The sequence below is a fragment of the Apteryx rowi genome, unplaced genomic scaffold, assembly GCF_003343035.1.
Source record: "Apteryx rowi isolate R43461 unplaced genomic scaffold, aptRow1 scaffold_9, whole genome shotgun sequence".
NCBI classification, from domain to species: Eukaryota; Metazoa; Chordata; class Aves; order Apterygiformes; family Apterygidae; genus Apteryx; species Apteryx rowi.
Window position 1 is genome coordinate 1237288 of NW_020451204.1, and position 21275 is coordinate 1258562.

The window sequence follows — 21275 nt, forward strand, 5'->3', positions numbered from 1 at the left end:
ACCAACCGCATGGCCGTGCTGACGGCAGCTCCACGGATGACTCGGTTCTCCCGCTACCGTGAATGGATGTTGGCAGATGCACAGGTTAAATCACTTCTGGTGGCACGAGGTGATGTAAACTGTGCTTCCCTGCATCCGCAGGGCCTCCTGCGATGCTGTGAGAGGAGAGGCGAACCCTCCCCTGAGGCTGCAGGCAGGCAAGAGCAACGTTTCAGCAAGGATGGGACATCTCCCAGTTATGCCTCTATGGGAATTTCACTGATTAACGATAGGTTGATCCCAGCCAGTACTTCACTTGAGACGGGATGGCAGCTTTCTGGTTTCTAATCTTCCCAGCTAGAAAGCGTATTGGTACGGGCCCGTGGGGTTACACTCAAAAATCTCGATATGGGCAAAAGGGACACAGCACACGCACAGCGCCAAGCAGCTGTTAACCTCCTTAAATCTTAGCAATTTATCAAAATACAGCAAAGACCTCTTATTAGCCCAGTTACAATAGTCTAATTAATAAAGAAAAGTCTCATTAATAATAGTAATAGCCTGAAATTTGTTACACATGAGAGCTTACTAATATCTACTCCTTTTTCCTGGCTTGCTGCTCATCCCTCCAATGTCCTTCCTGATGCTATGGCTGATGGCTTTGGCCTTCCCAGGATGCGGAGGGAGGGAGTTTCCAAGGAAGCTGTCACCACCCTGAGGTCTTCACCAGGAGGAGTGTGATGTCCACGGTGGGGTTTCCTCCTCCCCAGTCGTGGGTCCACCTGGGGCTGTGTTCACCCCTCCTCTCCCCACTGCCGGCTCCCTTCTGCCCAGCCCCAGCTCCAGCGGGAGAGTTGCCCAGTGCCCAGCGCGGGTCACACCAGGGCTGTTGTTTGCCAGGCAGGGACTGTGCGGGGGCAGCCCTTGGCCCTGCGGGTGCTCCCGGTGCTGAGCTCAGGCCAGGCGGGCAGGAGGCCCTTGGCCACCAGACCCTGGTGACCACAGCGACAACCAGCTCTGGCCATGGCCAGCCTGGAGCAGCTGGAGACCCTGCGGTGTCGAGGCAGTGCAAAGCCCGTGGCCTTTTACCAGTGATTGCAAAAAAAAAAAAAAGAAAAAAAAAATCACATTTACTGGTCTACAAGGATGTTTCTGACAGCAATAAGGGCAGGCATCGGGTCTGAACTGTAAGTCACTACACAAATGAAGTCTCATGCTTGTGTTTTAAATTCCTGCAGGGCAGGACATATCTCAGAAYGAGTCCAGGGAGCTTGGGGAGACGAAATAAGTGGAAGAAAATATTGAGAATCGTGAAGACATCATTCAGCAGAAGCCTTACAAAACACAGCTGCATTTTCCTGATAAAACATGCCGGCTACCGGCATTGTAAACTGTGCTCAGTCTCTTCACGTTCTTTTCTTGCAACTCGCACATTTTTTTCAATTATCAGAAACAGGTAAAATGGGTAAAAATGTGAGCACAACTAAAGGAAATCTAACAATGAAGATTCTACAAGTTCATGGAAAGGGTGGATGTTACAGCAGCTTTCTTTTGGATTTTTTCCACCAATTTTCTTTGCCTGTATTGTAAGAAGAGGAATAGGAATTGGGAGCCTAATACTTACTCTAACTCAGCCAGCTCATGTGAATCATTTTAGCTCTATTTCATCTTTTTCTCCACAGAATAGTGTGAAAAGCGCTTGAAGGGTGTGAATAATACCTCGGGGGGGGGGCTGCAAGATTCCTCCTTGTATGCTTGTAAAGAAATACATTTTCAGAGATCCGAGGTGTCACGTACAAGGCACCTTAAAGGAGCCCTACTTTCACAAAGCGCCTAAATCTTCCTTTTTGAGAATGAGGCTTTCTGGGCACTCGATGCAAAACACCATGAACCAAAATGTCCCAAACCACCATTCGCTTCTGAAAACATACGCTAAGGCACTCTGACAAGTGAAACCTTTCCATGGAAAGCTCTGACTGAAAAGACGGCATTTCTGTTTCGTCCCCCGCAGCCATAAGTCTCATCATTCTGCAAAAATATCCAGGAATTTACGCTTCCAGGAAAGGGAGCCAAATTATGAGCGCTGATGGTTGAAGGCTCCTGTTTGTCCCAGCAGAGCTGGAGAGATGAGAAACCTTCCTTACATTCCTGCGCCAGCACACATCATCTGTGACCCGAACAGAACACCTTCGGGTGAAGGCATAATTCAGGCTTCAAAACTATTTAGTCCACGGACCTCTCTGCTAATGGACCTCCATGGACCTCATGGACTACTCTTGCTTGGGGGCAGTTGTACTCTCAGAGATGCCTTCACCCAAGTCTTTCCTTTGTGCTTCTCAAATGTTGCCTTGATCAGACTCCTCCCCATCCATACTGGAAGGGGTATTTCATATTCCTAGAAGTCTTTCTTTCCAGTCCAGTAGTAATAACCAAACACACATGGCTGCTGTTGCTAGATTTAGCACAGTAAAGAAGCCAAGGTGGGACTGCTCTCACTGCAGTGGAGCAGTAACACGTTTAAGAGTCGTGTTTGTGAAATGCTCTGTATTTAGCCAGATGGCCAAAGTTCCTCGTAACACGCAAAGTCTTCCAGGATGTTCAGTGTCAGCACTGATTTAACACAAATGGTGTGTGACAGTCTGCTAGGGGCTGGTGGTGCTGGTTCTACAGCCAGTGGTTCCCACGCGCGCTACAGGAGACAGCAAAGAAGCAGCTGGAGCTGTGTTAGCAGCTGCGTGCAATGCTGGAGGAACGCTTCGACATTCATGCAAACACAGAAAGACGGGGAGAAGCGCTCTCCCTGCATTAGTGAGACTCCAGAAATCTCAGAGGATCAAGGCTGCATCTACCTGTTCTCCTGACATGACTGGGGGAGCACAGTCCCCTGTGTTGCTTCCTGTCCTCCTACCCCATCGCTAAAACCACAGCTTCAAAGCAGGGCTCAGTTACCCACAACTTGTCTTGGAGTCACCTCGGATCTGCAGTGGCTCTGACGTGAAATGCTGACTGTAAAAAGCTTTAAATCAGGATTCTGTTCCTCATGATTTTTTTTTCTCCTGAAGAAAACCTCAAAGATGCTTTTTTTCCCCCCACTGATATGTGTTAAACAAGGCCAAGGCTGGTGGAAGAATCAGTCCTTGGGATGCTCCTTCTCACCATTCATTTCAGCTTGGTGGCACCACTACATTCAGTTCTGAAGAGGCAACGTGTCCATGCACTGAATTAGCTTTTCCCATCTAGAAACCTGAATGATGTTTCCCAAGCTGAACAGTTGGATGATTTTCTCCTTAGGACTTCATAAACTAGACAGATCCTACCAAAAGCACCACTCTCAGCCTCTGCTGTGAACCGGCACAAACCCAGACATGTGAGGGAAGCGTTGGCCAGCACTGAACTAGTTGGGTCACTCAGAGAACAACTGCAAGGGTTGCAGCATCTCTACCTTACCAATCCCGCAATTTTCATAGGCAAAATAAGTGGGAGAATACACTTCTCCAGTCTGCCACATCTTCTACAGTCTCTCCTTCCTTGGACATTTATCATTGACAAATAGAACAGAAGCCACACCAAAAAATAACTCCATTCATTTCTTCCAGCCAGTACCAAAAAAAAAAAATATACATTTATATATATATATATATATATATATATATCAGGCATGGATAGTGATATCCTTTGTTTCTTAAATATTTATCTCAAAACAAATGCTGCTATTAGGTTTATTATGTACACAGCACCATAGCTGGATTTGACAGCTCTACAGACATACAACACGGCCTATCATAAACATTAAGGAATGAATCAGACTCAAATGAAATCAATCTAAAATTTGTAAGAATTAGAAAACAGGCTGTCTACATTTTTCATTTGCTTTCTTATTCAGAACGCTTCTTATTTTTCTGAATTGTCTCAGCCACATTTTCCAGCTGACTTCCATAGGCATCAAGACTAGGCAGCTACTTAAAAAACACAAAACCCCTAGCTCCCTCCCAAATATCTCGCTGATGAGGCGGTGGCGTGACGCAAAAGCAGACGCAAAAAGACGTCAGCTGGCGTCTCCTTGGCAAGAACAAAACTCAGACCCATGCTGCTCACCGAAACACAGACCCTTGCTCTAGCCACCAGGCAGTTCTTCCTGCAGGAACCTTTCCCAGATTTAAGGAATATTTTTTCCCTCTCCTCCCTCAATCTTGATTTTTTTTTTTTTTTTTTAAGGATAAATCATCCTCATCTTTCCAATCTTACTCCTAAGGTCACATGTAAAAATCTCACATTCTTCTTGCTACTCTTCTCCGCACTCTTTCCAGTTATTTCACTCCCTCCTTGGAGGGCTCCCCAACCTGGACACAGGTCTCCAGCTGTGACCTCATATCGCTGAATTCCCTCGTTTTGAGACGGCGTGGTATTGCTGGTTCACACACAGACTTTTTCTTTAATCCATATTTCCGATCTCACAAGATTATTTGTATTCTAAGCCTGTGCTCCAGCACGCACACAGTCCTGCCTGGGGCAGCAGGGTCCGATTCAAAGGACCTAAGTTCTCAGCGACCGTCAGTCCCCTGAATTTCCAAGTTTCCTCACATCGGATGTTTTTCTTAAGTGCCTGTGTCTTTGCCACGATGTACAGACAACCAGAATACAACAGAGCAGGATTTCCGTCCCGCTCCTAATAAGCTGATTATTCCTTTCTGATGAAAATAAGGACACCTCTATCTGTTTGTATCTTTGCAATTTCTGGCATTGCTTAGCTCCCAGGTTTCGTTTTTTTAAAACTAGAGTTACAAGGGATAATCTCCCCAGTGCATCCGCAGAGAGCATCTGATCTATAGTGGGGCATAAAATTGCTGCAGCACATGCTACATCTTAACTTAAATCTTTACTTAACACTATATGAAGCACGTTAAGATATCTTTTGATTTTCAATCTCCTTTCCCACAGATTACCATTGCTTATCTGCCTATAAACTGCGGTGCTGCCTACAGATACTCTTCCTGCGCCTGGCCAGCGTGGCCCATCCTACCACCGCGATGTGCATGCAGAGCTCATAACATCTCAGACTGCGGCATCTGCAGATGAAGCAGGCAAGAGGAGAGACACGCTTTAGAAAGAGAAGTGGCTGAGGGAGCAACAGTAACTGGAGAGAAAAAATACGCGATTAAATACTTCCGAATAGCACAGCTCTATACCTGGTGGAATATTGTGCTACTGAACATACTTCTGATGTCCTCATCATCAAGCTATTTACTTCAGTGGTGTGTCTCCAGGACCACAGGTAAAACGGACACAAAAGAAGGGAAAGAGCAAAAGGTGCTGACTCAGGTTAAGGTGAAGTGCTTGAAGCACAGTTGCATCTTCCCACTTGCTAAAGGAGCCCCCTTCTACGCAGTAGATCTAGTCTTCATCTCCCATGTACATAAACCTGCTTGGTCTTTGCAGACCAGCTTTCGCTTCTGTCTGCCCAGTAGGTCCAACACAGCTAGAAAATGTGCTAGGTATCTTCTCTCTTACAGGAGCATGAGAAATTACAGCTGGAGAATCAATATTCCTAGCGGTTAAAAAGCAAAGACAGGCAGAAAGAACTACAAAATTCCTTCTCGCCAGAAGTTAAAAAAAAAATTGTTCCTGTGACATGTAAATTGGGGTACTTTGATAGGGAATCCATCCAATGGGATGACTGGATTTGATAGCCCACGTTGCCACTTTTTTTTGCATAATACAATTCCTCATTCGTCTGCCTAGGAGGCATTGTCATATTGAAAGCAATCTACTCTTAAAATACACATTTCCTTAGTTATGCTCCTGATGTCAACAACGACGATTCAATTTGAGAGATTAACTATGTAATTGCTTATCACTCCTTCATGCTGCTTAATTCTGCCTCTCTGGTTTTGCAAGCAAAATAAATTTACTAGTTTCAACTTTGATTTCTGGGCAAGTTCACCACTTAGCCCTCACGCACGACCAATTATTTTCTTTGGACCACTGCCCAACAGTACATATACCACGCTTAAAAACCCCCCATACATACTGCTTAAAATAAGCATACAGAGATGACAAAGAAATACGTGTTCATACACATATACACATGCATACACATCCCTGATCATAACAGGCTTTTTTAAAAACTACATTTGGGGTCAAATCTGACCTGAGAGGATCCCCTTAGCAACGTGAAGCAGCAATCTACTTACCAGCCTACTACTCTTCCTACAATGCACCATGCTCAAGGAGGTCTAAACCAGCTTTCCTGGAGCAGCTCCACACTTGAGTGCCTCTAACGCTCTCCTCCCTTTAATGGGATGCTTTAGCCTTCTGACTTTTTCCAGCAGATGCGTTTAAGACTCGGTGATGTCATGTAATTACAGACTTGGGGAAGAAGTCGGAAAGCTTTATGAGAAGCAGCCTGGGCTGTCAGCTCTCCAGATGGAGCCACAAGCGTTGCCATATTGCTCAGCCGTGAGCCCCAGCGAGGGGAGAAGGGGGCCTGGCAAGAGGAATCAAGGAGCTCCGTTCTCCTTGGTTTTCCCCCTTAAACACGCAGCATTCAGCCCCCGATGAAATAATAGCTTAAGATTAGTCTCTTCTCAGTTCTTCTCTCTATATACCTACACGCACATACGTGTACTTATCAATATAATCATAATTACACAGATAGCAAAGCAGAAGTACATGTGCAGGAGCAGACAGCCCTACGTCCAAGTTTAAATACATACAGGACTCCGCCAATTCTACGTCTCCACTAATTTGTTTTTTGTATCGCACACCCACGTTATCTGAGATAGATAGACTCTACCTAAGTAGCTACAGATCAGCTTATCTTTAAAAGCCAAGACCACAAGCCTGAAGACGTGCAATTTGCAGTAAGAGTATTAAGTGGAAGCAAAAGTGGAAAGAAACAGGGCAGGAAGCGATGAGAAAGGGGAAATAACAGGATGAATATATGATTTTAACCGCTGGTCAATGATTACAGAGGAAAAACAAAGGAAAAAGGGGGAAAGGGCTTGGGGAAAAGACGTAGGTATTAGTGCATTTGTAGGTCCCCCATCCTTCCCCACAGATCCATGGCTTGTCAGAGGTATCCCTGATTTGCCCCGAGGCACCATCGCACTATAATAAGAATGGCAGAAGGAAACGACCTACTCATCATCRAAAGCCTCCACCCTGCAGTGAGCACAAAATGCAGTCCACCAGCACAGCAGGTATTAAACCAATGCAGATATTAAAGGGACATGATGCTAGGCCTAAGAGAAGGAGGCTAAAGAGACAGAATATAATATATGGAATGCGTTAAAGCAATAGAGGAGAAACGCTATTGTTACATTATATTGATTAAAATAGGCTATACTTGGTATTCTCGCATTAAAGTATAATCACAGGTGGTGGGTAACTGTATGGTCTGATGAACTAGGTAAATGATAAACGAATCTTGGCAACAGTAACTGAAGAAACCGTAAATGGGAAACAAACATGTAACTTAGCAATTCTGTTGATTATGTTAAGTAACCGAATACTATAGCAACTCTGTTGATTGTATTAAAATAGTGTTATATAACCAAACACTATTAATCAAATATCTAACTTAGCAACTATGTTGATTGTATGGAAATGAAGTTATATAACCAAACACTATAAATATGTAACCAAGGTAAACGGGGGTTGGGATTCTCAGCTTTGGACATGAGTCCCTGAGACCCCGGGCCCTGAATAAAGCACCGCATATAACTGCTTTCGTAGTTATGTGTTTCTTTACGGGCAACACTATGGGAAGCAAATTCTCCATTTCTCCTACCCACCCCCCAGAAGTGCATTACAGTATTTATGAAACTAGCTGAAAACTGAAGACACGCGTGGCTCAAGGATGCTCTGATAAAAGACTAGCTAAAAAAAGTTGAAGAGCTAGCAAAGGAAATTAGCCTAACTGTGAATCCCAGACCTATGCAGGAATCTCAGCTAGGCTAAAGTGGGTACTTGGCAAGAAAATCAAGAGCGAATTCTGGACCCAGCATCATTTACTACACCCTGCATTTCTGCAAAACCTGCGCAATGAAAACAACAGCCAAAAGGGCTGGCATGCTATTATATTTAAAAACTGGGGTAGAGATGCATGCAGCAGGCATTTAAGGGTCTATCAGGAAAGCTAGGCTGTCTTTTGCGATTTTCAGATCTCCAGGTCAAGACAGAAAAATCACCGTTCTCTCACTTTCTTGGTGATTCTGATCTTTGGCAGCTGGACAAATCAGCGTCCAAACAAGGTGAAAGTCCAATCTGGTAAAAMCCCCCCCACAAAACTAAGAAAATCAGTTTTGGATAAGAGTTATTGAAAAGAGAACTTTTTGCATATATATATATATATATTTTTTTTTTTACCCATTTCATTCACTCTTGACTGAGGATCACAGTGAAGCATATTGAAAGGTAAAGGATTTATAGCTCAATGGAAGACACATTCAACATTAAACAGGCACTGACACTTGATCCCAATCCAAAAAGAAACTTCATCACTCTTTGGATTTACAAAGCCTTGTGTTGACAGTAGAGTACTGTCTGAAAGAAGTCAAGAAAAGTTAATTAAAAAATAATAACGTGCCTCATATTTTATCCCTTTTGCTGCTCTCTTCTTTCACCTTCTTCTTTTTCTATGACCTTAAAGAACCGAGGACCCGAAAATTAAGTTAATGAGGAAAAAAAGGATGATTAAAGTCATACAAGAGAAGGCGTGCTTGCAAAAAAAGCAGTTCCATTCCATTATTCCATCCCCTGAACAAAAAGTAATCACACGATGAATTCTTCCCTGCTGATGAGAGCTGACACACTGGGAAAAAAATGAAAATTTCTTCTCAACATTTGGCCACATCTCAAATCTGATCTGAAAGGCTATTTGATAAAGATGGAGACAAAAGGTTGGCAGCTCATGCCTCCCTGCCCAGTGCTCAGCTCAGTTTCTGGGAGGACCAAGTCCCTCTCCTAGTCTGCGGCTCTCGGGCACAGAGTACCAAGAGCAAAAGCCTGGAGGCGGTAACCTCAGCCTTGTGGCAACCCTTTGACGAGCCGCCCGAAAAGCACATTTAAGGCCCAGAAGTTTCCCAAGATCGAGCTCCCAGGAAAGAAATCATGTTCTTGGTGCTTCCACCGCAGCAGAATGAGGAACCACCACCTTCACTGGGTGGTCTTTCTGGTCAGCCCTTGACTCTTGGGCTCTAAAGGATCAACCGATGACAACCCTGCCTAAAGAGGGACGGTAGCAGTCATTAGAAAACTGTTGACGTTGAAAAGTCCCCAGCAAATCAATGATGTGCAGCCACTGTTTTCATTATTTAAGTTTAAGGAAAAAACTCACACACAAAGGATTGCATGTTTGAGCTACTGAGAAGCCAGAGACAAAATGTACAAGTCAGCAGCATTGAGTAAACTGTTAAAAACATCAATTTATGGACAGGGACATTAAATACTTTGTATTTAAGCATTTTGCTTGTGCAGTGAAAATGGCAACTGGATATAAATTTGATGGTTTTGAAAAAGCAAAAGCTTGTGCCCTACAAAAACAAAATTATCTTTACAATGCAACTTTGGAATGGAAGTTTCAACTCCAAAGGTAATTTTTCATTGATGGTGCTCACTGAGGCATGAATTATACTCACAGGGACACGTAAATAGGATTTGTTTGATTGCTTTATCATCCCTCTATTATATCAAATCTTCTAAAGCAGTAGGAGACATCATAGGGAGGTTTGTAGATTCCTTGTTTGAAGATGCAGTGGGGGCAAATTCCCATCATTCCTGTTGAGATACAGGGCCTGACCATGAAATCATAATTAATGCCATAACAATCTGTTTATAAGTCTCTGAAGCAGCCAGGATGGGGATAAGTTAGAAGCAAAATATTGTTAGCATTTTATTTAAATTAAAAAAAAAAAGTCTGACATGACAGGAACCATATTACAGGCTAATAAGGGATTAGATAAAGCAGTTACAGGAAAGGATTTTTTTTTTTCTGTGATGCAAAAACACACAAGCCTTGTCAGCATCACCGCTCTGAAGCAACGATTCCAAATTTTCTCAGGTGATGTAACACCTGTCAATGGGTTTCGTGGATGGTGCCTCGAGTTTAGAAATCCAGCCAGGCCAATTATCCTGCCCAAAGTCCTCAAATTCCTAGGAGACACCTCTCCCAGAGATTTAACAGTTCAGCATCTCCCATAACAAGACAGACGTTCGTGTCACTGCTGAATCCCACAACAGAAAGCGGTCAACACATGAAAAAAGGGTTTGGTGCAACAACTTGGAGAAGGAGACACTTTGTGGCTGTATGTACTATGGTAAAAAGAGAGAGAGAGAGCGCAAGATTAAGCATCTGGGGATAAGAGGGAGACCTTGGCAATGGGGAAAATGCCAGATAGGAGGAAGAGATCGTTTTTCACAGCTGAAGACCTGGAGATCTCCAGTGCGTTCTGCAGTTTACAAATAGGTCAAGGGATGTCCTGCCTCTTTGCCTTCCTGTTCTCATCTGGAAAACAGTCATTATGTAACTGGCTTTACAGGAAAGGTTTAATTCAGTGATGATCACAAAACACTTTGGGATTCCTCCACTATAAGTAAAACTGAAAAACAAGCAGAACAAATGAGAGGAACAGGTCACGAGTAGCATATAGCTCTAGAGCACGCAGAGAAGGAGATGCCAGCTCATGGACACACGCTGCGCGAAGCAATCCTGAGTCTCACTGAAAGACTCCTTATGAACGGGCACCTTACAAACGCTAACTGAAGATGATGCCTGCCTCATCAAACCTTCATTACCAAAGTTAGCATATAAAGACCAAATAGTCAAAGAACTCTGAGCCCTCAGCTCAAGCAAGACAAGGAGGAAAACCAAACATACATATATAATATATACATATATATATATATATATATATAACCTAAACCCAAAGCAATGCCTTAAATGATGGTCTTTCAGTGACAAACTGCATTTTAAGGCCAGGATTTCCAAATACAACGGATAGCTGAGCAACTGGCCAATATGTCAATAATTAGGTGACCAATCTATAAGCCATGAAGAAGAATATCTTGAGAGTCCAGTTGCTCAGTTTGTCCATTAATGAACCATTCTGGTATGTCAGTCACTGGCCTTGCTCATACGACCAGCCGACAGGCAGAATAAGGGGTCCAGCACCTTGGCTTCCAGAAACACCTGGCTACGCGTGGAGCCTCCTGGTTACCTGGCAAAGGCCAGCGATACATGACAGGCACAGAGGGCTGGCATTTGCTGTTTCAGTAAGATGCCTTCTAAGCTCCTGAATGTTGATAACTACAAATGAGATTTGTCCAAAATCTTGTGCTACATGAGAATATCAGCTTTGAAAACACAGTGTGGTCCAACTGTCCACGTACAGGGCCAACAATCTGAAGCCCTAACCCAGATGCAAGCAGAGACTTCTCTTCCTTCCAATGTTGCTATAACTCAACTGATTTCCACCTGGTTCTTCATGAGCAAAAGCTGAACAGCACTTAGCTACCTCCCATGAGTGCTGCCAGGATCAGCATTAGCTGGTTATTGCTCTCTATATGAGTCCTAACAGTATCTAAATACCTCACAATATTTAGCTTCAAATGCTGTGACCTATGGAAACTAGTATCTTCACTTTACATGTGAAGAACTAAGGAAACATGCACTAATATATTGATGGACCACATGGGAAGCCTACTATAGGCACTGAACATGGAGTCCCAAGTCTTAACTACTGCCTTAAGCCTCGGACTTGGTATTTTTCATGTAAAACAAGAACTTATTTATGTGAGCGAAGAGTGCTTCCTTCTTTGATTACATGGGTTAGACAGCATGCGAAGACAGTGGTAACCACTTTGCAAATACGGGTATGACAAGACCCTTGTCGTGTGCTTCTAAACTAAAGGGAATAACTATGGAGTGACTTTAGAGGCAACTGCATTTTGTGAGCATGACCACAATATACGAGAGATCCCCAAACTGAAGGGCATGCCTGCTTGTAAGGGATTGATTAGATGTGATAGAAAAAAACAACAACAAAAAAAACCCAATCACATTTTGAATGCATAGTCCAGGTAAAGAAATTGCCAGGTTGGATGTATTCTGATGGGAGTGAGCTGCAGCAGGAGGCCAAAACCAGCCACAAAACGGAGCAGGACAAGAGGTACAGCCCAACTGTGAACTGCAAGCAGCAGAGCCTCCGTGTGCAGGTACAAAAGCATTCGGGCAAGGCTGCATCTGGCATGGCTTCAAYGGGGACCTGCAGCATGATGCCTTCACGGAAACTCCCTAAAACCCCAAAGCTCTCTCCCTGCCACCGGAACCGAAGCCCTAGATCTGCTTACAAGATGCAGGTATTATTTCCTGACCTTCTGCTAAAAATTGGGGGGATTTCTGCATTACAAAGGATGGGGCTGTCTTTCTGGCAGGAAAAAGAAAGTCTTTTATTGGGCCAGCTTTTGAAGGGGATGGTGTGGGAAGAGGAGCGCAGAGACAGAGAGACGCGGGGAAGTAAAGAGCTTGGCTCTACTCTACAAGTACTCTGAAGCCAATTTTCCTGAAGCATCACAGTGAACACCAGAAATTGCAGGGAATTAGGATTTTCTGAGTTATAGCAAAGCTCGCGTGAGTGACAACAGAATTACCTCCTTCTAAGAGCTTGACCCAAATCTTCTAAAGATAATGACTGCCCAATGCTGGAGGAGAAGAGGAGCATCTCCAGAGGAGATCTGCGGAACAAGGCATCTCTTGAATGTTATAAGGCTCCCTGACAAGTAACGCCTCTACGAGAGAGGCTGGGGATGGGAGGGATTGAGAAATGTTCCTCAGTGTTACCGGGAAATCACATCCCTTTCACTCTGCTCGCTATAGTATACCCAGACGCAAACCGCGGAGAGTGTGCACAGAAGGAGTTCAAAGTCCTGCTTCATGGCACGTGGGGAAAAGTCTACATCAGCTGTCAAACTAGCATCTCATATATTTGTCATTAATTCTGGCAACTGATTTCAATTAGGGCAAGGAGGGGGGAGGAGGTTCTTCTGTCCTTCACGTTACGAGACATGTATTAGGAATGACAGCCTATGATTGCTGCCGACAGCCTCTAATTAACTGTCATTATAAAACACATGTCAAAGCCTGGGGCCTATGCTGGATCCGCTAATTTAGCTCCAGAATATTAAAAATCCCTTTGAAACAAGCTGGTGAATGAATTTTGTTGTCTTATTAAACATCCTCTACCCCCCATTCCTAAACCTCTTTCCTCTTTGGTACTCACATTTAGAACAAATGATGGATTAAAACTGTTTCTTTTCTTCCTTTTTACTAGGCAGCCTTCAAGAGAAGGATTAGAACGCAAATATGACATGAAAGTAGAAGCTGTCTGCAAAACTATTAGATGACTAATGAAACAATTATACTTAAACAACCACGACAATTACTTATGGAGCTTATTTTTTCAGTAGTACACTGCACGGTCAGACCTTAGCTCTCTTTCTTATTAATTAGAGCGAGCATAAATTAATCCATCTGTGTTTCTGTCAGCATTATGTGTGTGGGGAAACACAGTGCAAGAGCTGGATGGAAACCTCTTCATTAAATTCCTAGTGACACCTACCTCTTGGCTGCACGAAGTCACCCGCTAGAAGGCAACAACTGTCGACATGGAAGCAGGCATGGATTCAGAGGGGTAGAAGGGAAAGGTTTTCAGCTACGGGGATTGCAATCCCTCTCCTCGCACAGCTTGATATGAGCGGTTGATTGTGGATTGGCGTGTGAGCAAGCTGCTGTCCCCGTTTGGACTGGCCTCCCTTGCCTCTGCACAGAAGGTATCAGAGTCCCATTTCAGCCCGGACTGCCTTTAGGAGTCAACCCCAAGAACACAATGACCGAGTGATATGACACTGCATTACGCTACCTGATGAAATCGCATGCTTTAAGAGAGGCCAGCCTCCATCTGGAAGGAGTGTTTTGGGGTGGGTTTTTTTTGGATAAAGGTCCTATATACAAGTTGTAGCATTTCTTGATTCAACTGCGAAGTGTATTTTGACATTGGAACCCAGCTTAGTGTTAAAGGTTCCACCTGTTCAAGGAAACACAGATATTTCTGCAGCAGAATGGACATTACTTCCAGAATCCCAGATGAATTACACCTTCTGGAATTTTACTCCATCTACTTAATTTTTTAGAGAAATCACTCACTTTCGCTGAAAGCTGTACAGTCTAACAGATGTAGATGCTTCCGTGGGACTTTCAAAATGAAGAGCTGAATATTCACTCTAACACTATGTAAAAGGCTAGAAAATAACCTTTGCTCTGAGTGCAGGCTAAAGATATCAGGTTTGGAATGCTCAAAAACACATAATCCATGAATATTTCTCCGTTCAGCCTTCTTTCTCTTTCCCAGAGATATAAAATAGACCAAAAAGAGAACAGTATCATTAGAGGATGTTGTGATAATGAAACAAAAGATGCACAGAAAATAGCTTCAAGTATTAAAGTCTTATTACCATAATCTAAAGGGTCTGCGTGATCATTGCCTCAAATAACTAGATTTGCTGTAATTCTGCCTAAGTGGCTATGACATGCATCATGTGGGACCAAATCGGATAGCAAACCATTCCCCTCCCCAACAAATGAGCCATCTTAACATTGCGTGTTTGCCTTGAGGAAACACTGAGCCTTCACCTTATAGAAATTCAAAAAGTCCGTCCAAATGAGCTTTCCCCCCTCTTTTTTTTTTACATAAATGTTCAGTGCTCCCCAGATTCAAAGGACGGTGTAACGCGCCTTATCGCAGCAGTACGTTTCAGGTGTTTGCAGCCTGATTTTAGAAGTGGAATGAAATTCAGAAACAGCCTCCAGGCAGAAAGGAAGATCCAATCTCTGAAAAAATACCAACTCAGGGAATATCAGAGAGCCCATTAATCATTAAGGCATGAAGTTCCCTTGCTGTTTGGTATTTGTAAATATAATACCTTACTATAGTTAAAGCTTGTTATAAAAAAAAGGGCCTATAGGGCCCCAAGGGCCGATACTGAAACTGAAGAGCTTGGTTTTCTAGACGCCACCTACCAGCAATCACTCTCCAGATTAGCACTTGTTTCAAAAAATATCATGATAGACACAAACCTTTTGCATCTGATCTTTTATCAGAGCCTTGCAAACTCCCTGGTTCTCTTCAGACAGATGCCCGGAGATCTTTTCCCGCTTCCAGAGCTGTGATTCGAATGCACCTCCTTGCTCACTGACCCAGGTTTAAGTCCCTACTCTATGCAGATTCATCAGTAGGCAAGACACTTTACGGGTCTATATGTAAGACAAGGCCAAGAGTACCGCACGCTGCAAATGAAGGTCCTATGAGTCCATCAGAGAGAGTAGTAAGCCTAAAGCTTTCATGTTAAGTAGCCTCTCTTTAAAAGCTGAGCTGGATGGTGTTCTTTCCATGATAAAGTGTTTGTTTGTACCACGTCAAAGAAAGGGAGAAAAGCAAAATTTAAACAAAGCTTGAAAGCTAAAATGATGTTCATGAAAGTTTGATTTCTGGAAGAAACTTTTAGGCATGGAAAATAGAACCGGGTTGTCTGGGCCTAAGAATAGGTAAAGAATCTACAGATGTCTTTTTTTTTTTTTTTTTTTTAATTTCTGGAAGGCGAGCAGAAACTAACAGATAATATGGTTTCCACACAAAAATCACAGACCCACCAAAGCTGACTGAGGTTTTGTGATGGTCTTCAGTGGACAACCTGCAAAATCTGGTTATTCACCCGAATTTTACTCACGTGTGGTGCTACTAGCAGTCATGATTCTTCTTCTGATTTGAAAAGAAATAAACTTAAAATCCTTCTGAGAGTTTGGTGACACGTCAAGGATAGGTGGGATGTCTGCTTTGGCAATTAAGTCAACCAATGTATAGACTCATGATGGCAAGTTTTGACCTGGCTGCTACATGCTCTGGGACTTGTTTGGGGTCACTGCCTTCTGCGTGTGAGTTTTGCAGGTCCACGCCAAACAAGCTCTTCATTTTTCCTTCATGATGAAACAGTGGAATATTCTCATCCCCTTTTAAAGGTGGATATTTCCGGCAGTTCTCAATGTTACTATGGATTCTTCTATTTCTGTATTTCTCCCCCTTTGCTTCATCAATTATAATACCTAATAGTGGACCTGTGCCCTTAACTCTGGAGGAGTAAATCCCTCATTTCTTTACAACGCTCATTTCCCAGCAGATCGGTGATGGCGACTATTAACACAAGAGATGCACTGTAACAAGTTCAAATTTGGAAATATGCTTTGGAACAGCGTACCCATGTTCGGCAAAGCATTTAAGCACACGGCACTGAAACGCTCCGGAATCCTTACTAGTTTTATTACTCTGTTCCCAAGGTACCTCGGTCACAGGCCAGCGTTCAAACGAAAGATTAAAAAAAAGCTATAATTGGGTGGACATAACCACGTGCCAAGTTCTGCAACTGTGTTTCTAAAAAAAATAATAATAATAAAAAAAATCCGTTTCTTTCTGTCGATTTTGTGGTACACTTAAAAATGACAAACCACAGGCGGTGAATGCTGAAGAAGGGCAGATACTGCTCCTGTGTGCCACCCGCAGCAGGAGCGCGGGAGAGCGCAGGTGTTTTCAGCATGGCTTCATTGCAGCGCTTCCAGCGGTGCTGCCGCGGGCTCCCCACGCTCGGTAATATTCTGCTCTTCTGCTGAAGCTGATAAAGTTCGTACTTGATGGCACGTTTGCTTTTCAAAAATGCAAAGAAACATTCCTACGCCCCCTTCCTGGGATGAGAATAAATCCTTCCTATCTTACAAAATAATCCTGACCATGTTTATAGTTTGCTTGAGAAGGATTCTCTCTTCCATCTGCTCCTACCGTGTTAGCCCATTCAGCTGCTGCCTTTCTTACCACCTTCCTGAGATGCTTAACTTAAATACACTCATATACCGCAGTTCAATGATCGCCCGATACTAAACAGATTTTTGCCGTATTGATCAGCGGCTCACTGTTGCAACGGGAAACTACCTACCGGAGTCAATGCTATGAAGCTAGAGCTCTGCATTTGCCAGATATATAGCGAGACGATGCATATGCGTGTGGGTGTATGTATACAAAAAACTCTACCCATGTTGTGTAGCATCCAGTTTCAAAAACAATTAGGAACTTGGTTATTAGTTTCCTTCCTGAACACGATAAAAATAGTTGTTACCCCTTTCCTTTCAATTTTATGGACTAAATATAAATTCACAGGTCAAAAATCAGAGCTAATAGCCATAGTATTAAAAATTGAAATAGGTCCCTGGCTATATAATACAGTTTTTAGTATTCTATGTTTTAAAAGGTAATAAAAGCTGGGTAAAAGCTTGGAAGTTCCACTGCGTTACATTTTTCTAGCCGGAGAAAACAGTTACCTTCCAAAATCTTGCAACAAGTAAAACAAATGTACTTTTGCTTTGTCAGATGGAAAAAAAGATCTTGGTGGGTGATAAATAGCAGACCCAACCAATTTTGTAATCCAGTAAGAAAAAATATACATCTTTGTGATGAGGTACAAATCAAAATAGCTTTTCCTCCCTTTGCTTAATCACCAATTAAAAGTGTAATATATTATGTTAAGTTTTACTTACTCAAAATTGAATTTCATTCACGTTGAGGAACGCAACCTATCATTTGAAAAAAACCAGAGCAACTATTCTTTCAGAAAGCACACAAAATCAGTAATTTAATTTAACTAGAAAGTGTGCTGCTTCTCTGAAAAGAATTACACTGTTGATTGTGTTAAGCAAATAATAATTAACGCAAGTACATCCAGCTCTAATTAGCACGGAATTTAATTAAACAAATATGCCAACATAACAAGACGCATAACAAAGTAATTGTACCATGTCTTGCCAACATATTCTTTACTGCTTCAAAGATTTGCGTGCTGATTATAAAGCAATTTTGAAAGACTCAAAGCACAAGAGCTGCAAGCCAGGCCCTACGCAGTCCAGCTGAAACGTGCAGAGCCCCCAAAAAAAGCGTCTCAGAAGTTTCTGACTTTGTTCCTTCTACAGGATTTCCATGGCAAAAATAACGCGATGGCGCTGTCTGCTGAATTCCCGGCTTTGCTGTATCACCAAACATCACTTCTATGACCTGGAGGGGACGTACGTGAATATTTGATGTACAAGAACAGTGCTGGCCTTCAGGATTACAAAGGAGAATTCCTGTTCCCCTCAATTAGCAAAACCCAAAGTCAGACCTGTCATCACTGACCTTTCATCTGGCTTTGACAGCTGTGAAAACATAAAGTGACACAAAGTCGCAAAAATCACAGAAGAGTTGGGGTTGGAAGGACGCTCTGGAGATCATCTGGTCCAACCTCCCTGCTCAAGCAGGGTCACCTAGAACAGGCTGCCTAGGAGCGTGTCCAGACGGGTTTTGAACAACTCCAGGGATGAAGACTCCACAACCTCTCTGGGCAGCCTGGTCCAGTGTTGGATGATCCTCACCATAAAAAAAGTTTTTTCTGATGTTTAAGCAGTATTTCCTGTATTTCAGTTCACTGATACTTTTGTCAGAGATACGGACCCACAGGTACAAACTCTGTAGCATGATACCAAGAGCAACTTGGATTCCCCCAGCGTTTTCACTCTGACTGTCCAGGGAGCCTGCCAAGGTTGCATGAACAGGGGTCCTGCAAGCGCTTCTGATGCAGCGGTGCTGGCACAGTGCTTTTCTCAAGGTACTATTAGAGCTTTGCCAAAACATCTCTTGAAGCACTCCAAATCCGCACACGGTTCTCCCACAAAGGCAGACCATCACGGTCAACTGAAAGCGGTTCATTTCTCAAGAAAGGCTCGGAAATCTATTTCAAAACCTACCTCCAATTTTGCTAGATGAAGCATCCGCAGATCCCTGGAGTCAATGACAGTGTTTTCGCCGACTTCAATATCGTTTAGATGAAACTGCGAAAGGGTCTGCAATTGCCCGACTATCTGAGTGGCTGTATTTTTGCCACGATCAGGATTTTCAGTACAACTCAGAGATGATCAGCATACTCTGAAACTAAGTTTTCATGCCAGCGAAACTAGTTTCAGCAAGTCTAGCATTTCTAGAAGGAAATCAAGAGTTTGAAGGAAGACACTTTCCTCTGTAAATATTTAATAACATTCAGGTGGACATCTTGGCCATCAGCACAGGTGCAGCTCCTCCACTAATGGGAAGAAACCCCAAGGTACCAAAAATCCCTTTTCTCCACACCAGTTTCACTCTCAAATTTTTATGCATGGTGCACAGCTACAGGATTTAATTCTCCTAAAACCTGTTTCTACAAGTCACCCCACAGGAAAGCAGCAGCTGGCATAAATTACATCCCTCACTGGCACCCCGGAGAACACAGGAATTCTGCTACACATATGCAACACCATTATTTTCTAAACTAGCATCATTAGTACTTAAACCCAATCTCCCAAACATGCAAAGTGTACGGTTTTGTCTTTTGAGAATGTGATGTTCTCAGGGATATGGGAAAAATGGAGGAGTTTCACGTGGGGTTTTTTTTGGTCCATTTCTAGGGGCTGGTTGAGGAGTTTTAAACTGATCTGAAAACACTCAGATAATTCCACTCCACCACAGAAACTACGCACTGAAAATCTGTGCAGAAGGTGGGTTTTTTTGTTCGTTTTTTTTTGAAAACAGAATATTTGAACTCAGGTGCAAAAAAGGGACTCTTGCTGCTCTCCCCCGTGAAGTTCCATAACTCTATATTCAGCCCCAGGACAGACAATTTTAATCAGTAAAAACAGAAAATTGAGGGGGGGGACAAAAGAATACACGTAAACTATATGTTTTGGAGAGCTCTTTATGACCTAGGAAGTAGGGAAGAGTCGTGGGCACTTTTGAAACAAATCTGCAATACCCAAACGGCATCAGTTAATATCTTTTATGAGTCTGCTTCAAAAGCTGCAGCAGAATGGGTATTATACAGCCTAATTAAATCTATTCATCTGTGTGACTTTGCAATGGTTGGACTTTTTCCAGAAGGGCTCCTTGGGGCATCTTTTGTTCATTCGCTGTCTCTTCCTAAATTTCGGAGGTAAACAACAACAAAATGCTAATTTCTTTCCTGACACTCTACAGTCAGTGAAGGTTGAAGCCCCAAAGGATTTATTCTTAATGTTAAACTCTTGGCTTATCAGCTCCGTCCTGAGCCTAAAGCTGAATGCCTCTATTCTGCACTTTATTATTTCTTAATTTATTATTTGTATTACCGTAGTGCCTAGAGGCTTTTGAGTGCCATGATTTAGTGGGTATTTTTTTTTTTTCCTTTTTTTCCTAGCCGATAAAGTGAGACTGGACTTCCTACTGGCATAAAACTCATCGAACGAGGACTTGGGAAACTTGGAGTGCGATCTGGTCTCGCAGGCACCGCGCTTTTCCGCAAGGTGCTAGCGGTGTTTTACCCCAATGGGATATTTTCTATTACCGTGTGTCAAAACGCGAGCACTTGCATGTCAAAGCTACTGACATCTGCAGCGAGAAAGCTGCCGTTACTTACTTTTTAGCTTGTTTTTCGTGCGCTGATTGCCACACGTATCATGTCAGCATCTTCTTTTGTGATTAAAAGAATCAGGGAATCTGTAGGCAATTTAACGAAATGCAAAAAGCTGCTGACAGTAAGGGCTACTGTACGTGAATTTAAGCATCCCAAGTTACAACACACTGGAGAGCCGAAGCAAGAGATAGACACGCTTATCGGAAAGCCAAAGACTGTGGAAATTGCTGTTTCAGTCGTGTTGTGCCTACAGAATCCCAATAAGGCTGGGGCTTAACCGCTGCAACAGCAGAAGACAACGCTGGTCCCAAGGAATTCACTCTTACGGTAGAGATACCAGAAAAGATACTGCGAGGCAAACTGGGATATTAGTTTACAGGATTAACTACTGTCTGGTAACTGCCAGGTGACTGCTCTTACTGTATATTGAGAGCCACGAAAAACGTATTTCTCCACGGCAGGGAGGTCAGCTGCTACGCATGGGGAAAGGGGTGCAAGCAGGAGAAATGACGTGCTGTAGGGTCATACCCTTGTGCTATGCAGCCCATGCGCACGTATCACTTAGGGAGAAGAGAAATAGTATTATTCGCTGGGGAGCCAAGCCATGGATTAAGGTTAGTGAAGGAAAACCGATAGGCAAAAAAACCAAACCAAACCCTAAAAACCAATCTAGGTCTCCAAAGTCCCATCACATCACTAGACCATCCTCTCCATGTCGTACTCCCATATCTTCACAACTAGATCCATTCACT

At 43.1% G+C, this 21275-nt stretch overlaps 1 protein-coding gene across 10 annotated transcripts in view; it reads right to left on the reverse strand.

Annotated features, from left to right (window-relative positions):
- Positions 1-21275, reverse strand: part of EXOC4 (exocyst complex component 4) — a 391280-nt gene that overhangs the window by 128500 nt on the left and 241505 nt on the right. The window contains exons 11-12 of one of the 10 annotated variants that reach the window (XM_026091155.1): positions 20527-20606; positions 17871-19080 (exon numbers count right to left, since the gene is read on the reverse strand). The exons of 3 other annotated variants lie outside the window; for them this stretch is intronic. In XM_026091155.1, the coding sequence (XP_025946940.1) occupies positions 20570-20606 (37 nt within the window). In that variant the 3' untranslated portion in view covers positions 17871-19080; positions 20527-20569. Of the gene's footprint in view, positions 1-17870; positions 20636-21275 lie in introns of those variants that run through there. 6 more of the 10 variants (XM_026091154.1, XM_026091152.1, XM_026091151.1 and 3 more) reach the window with 6 other exon arrangements.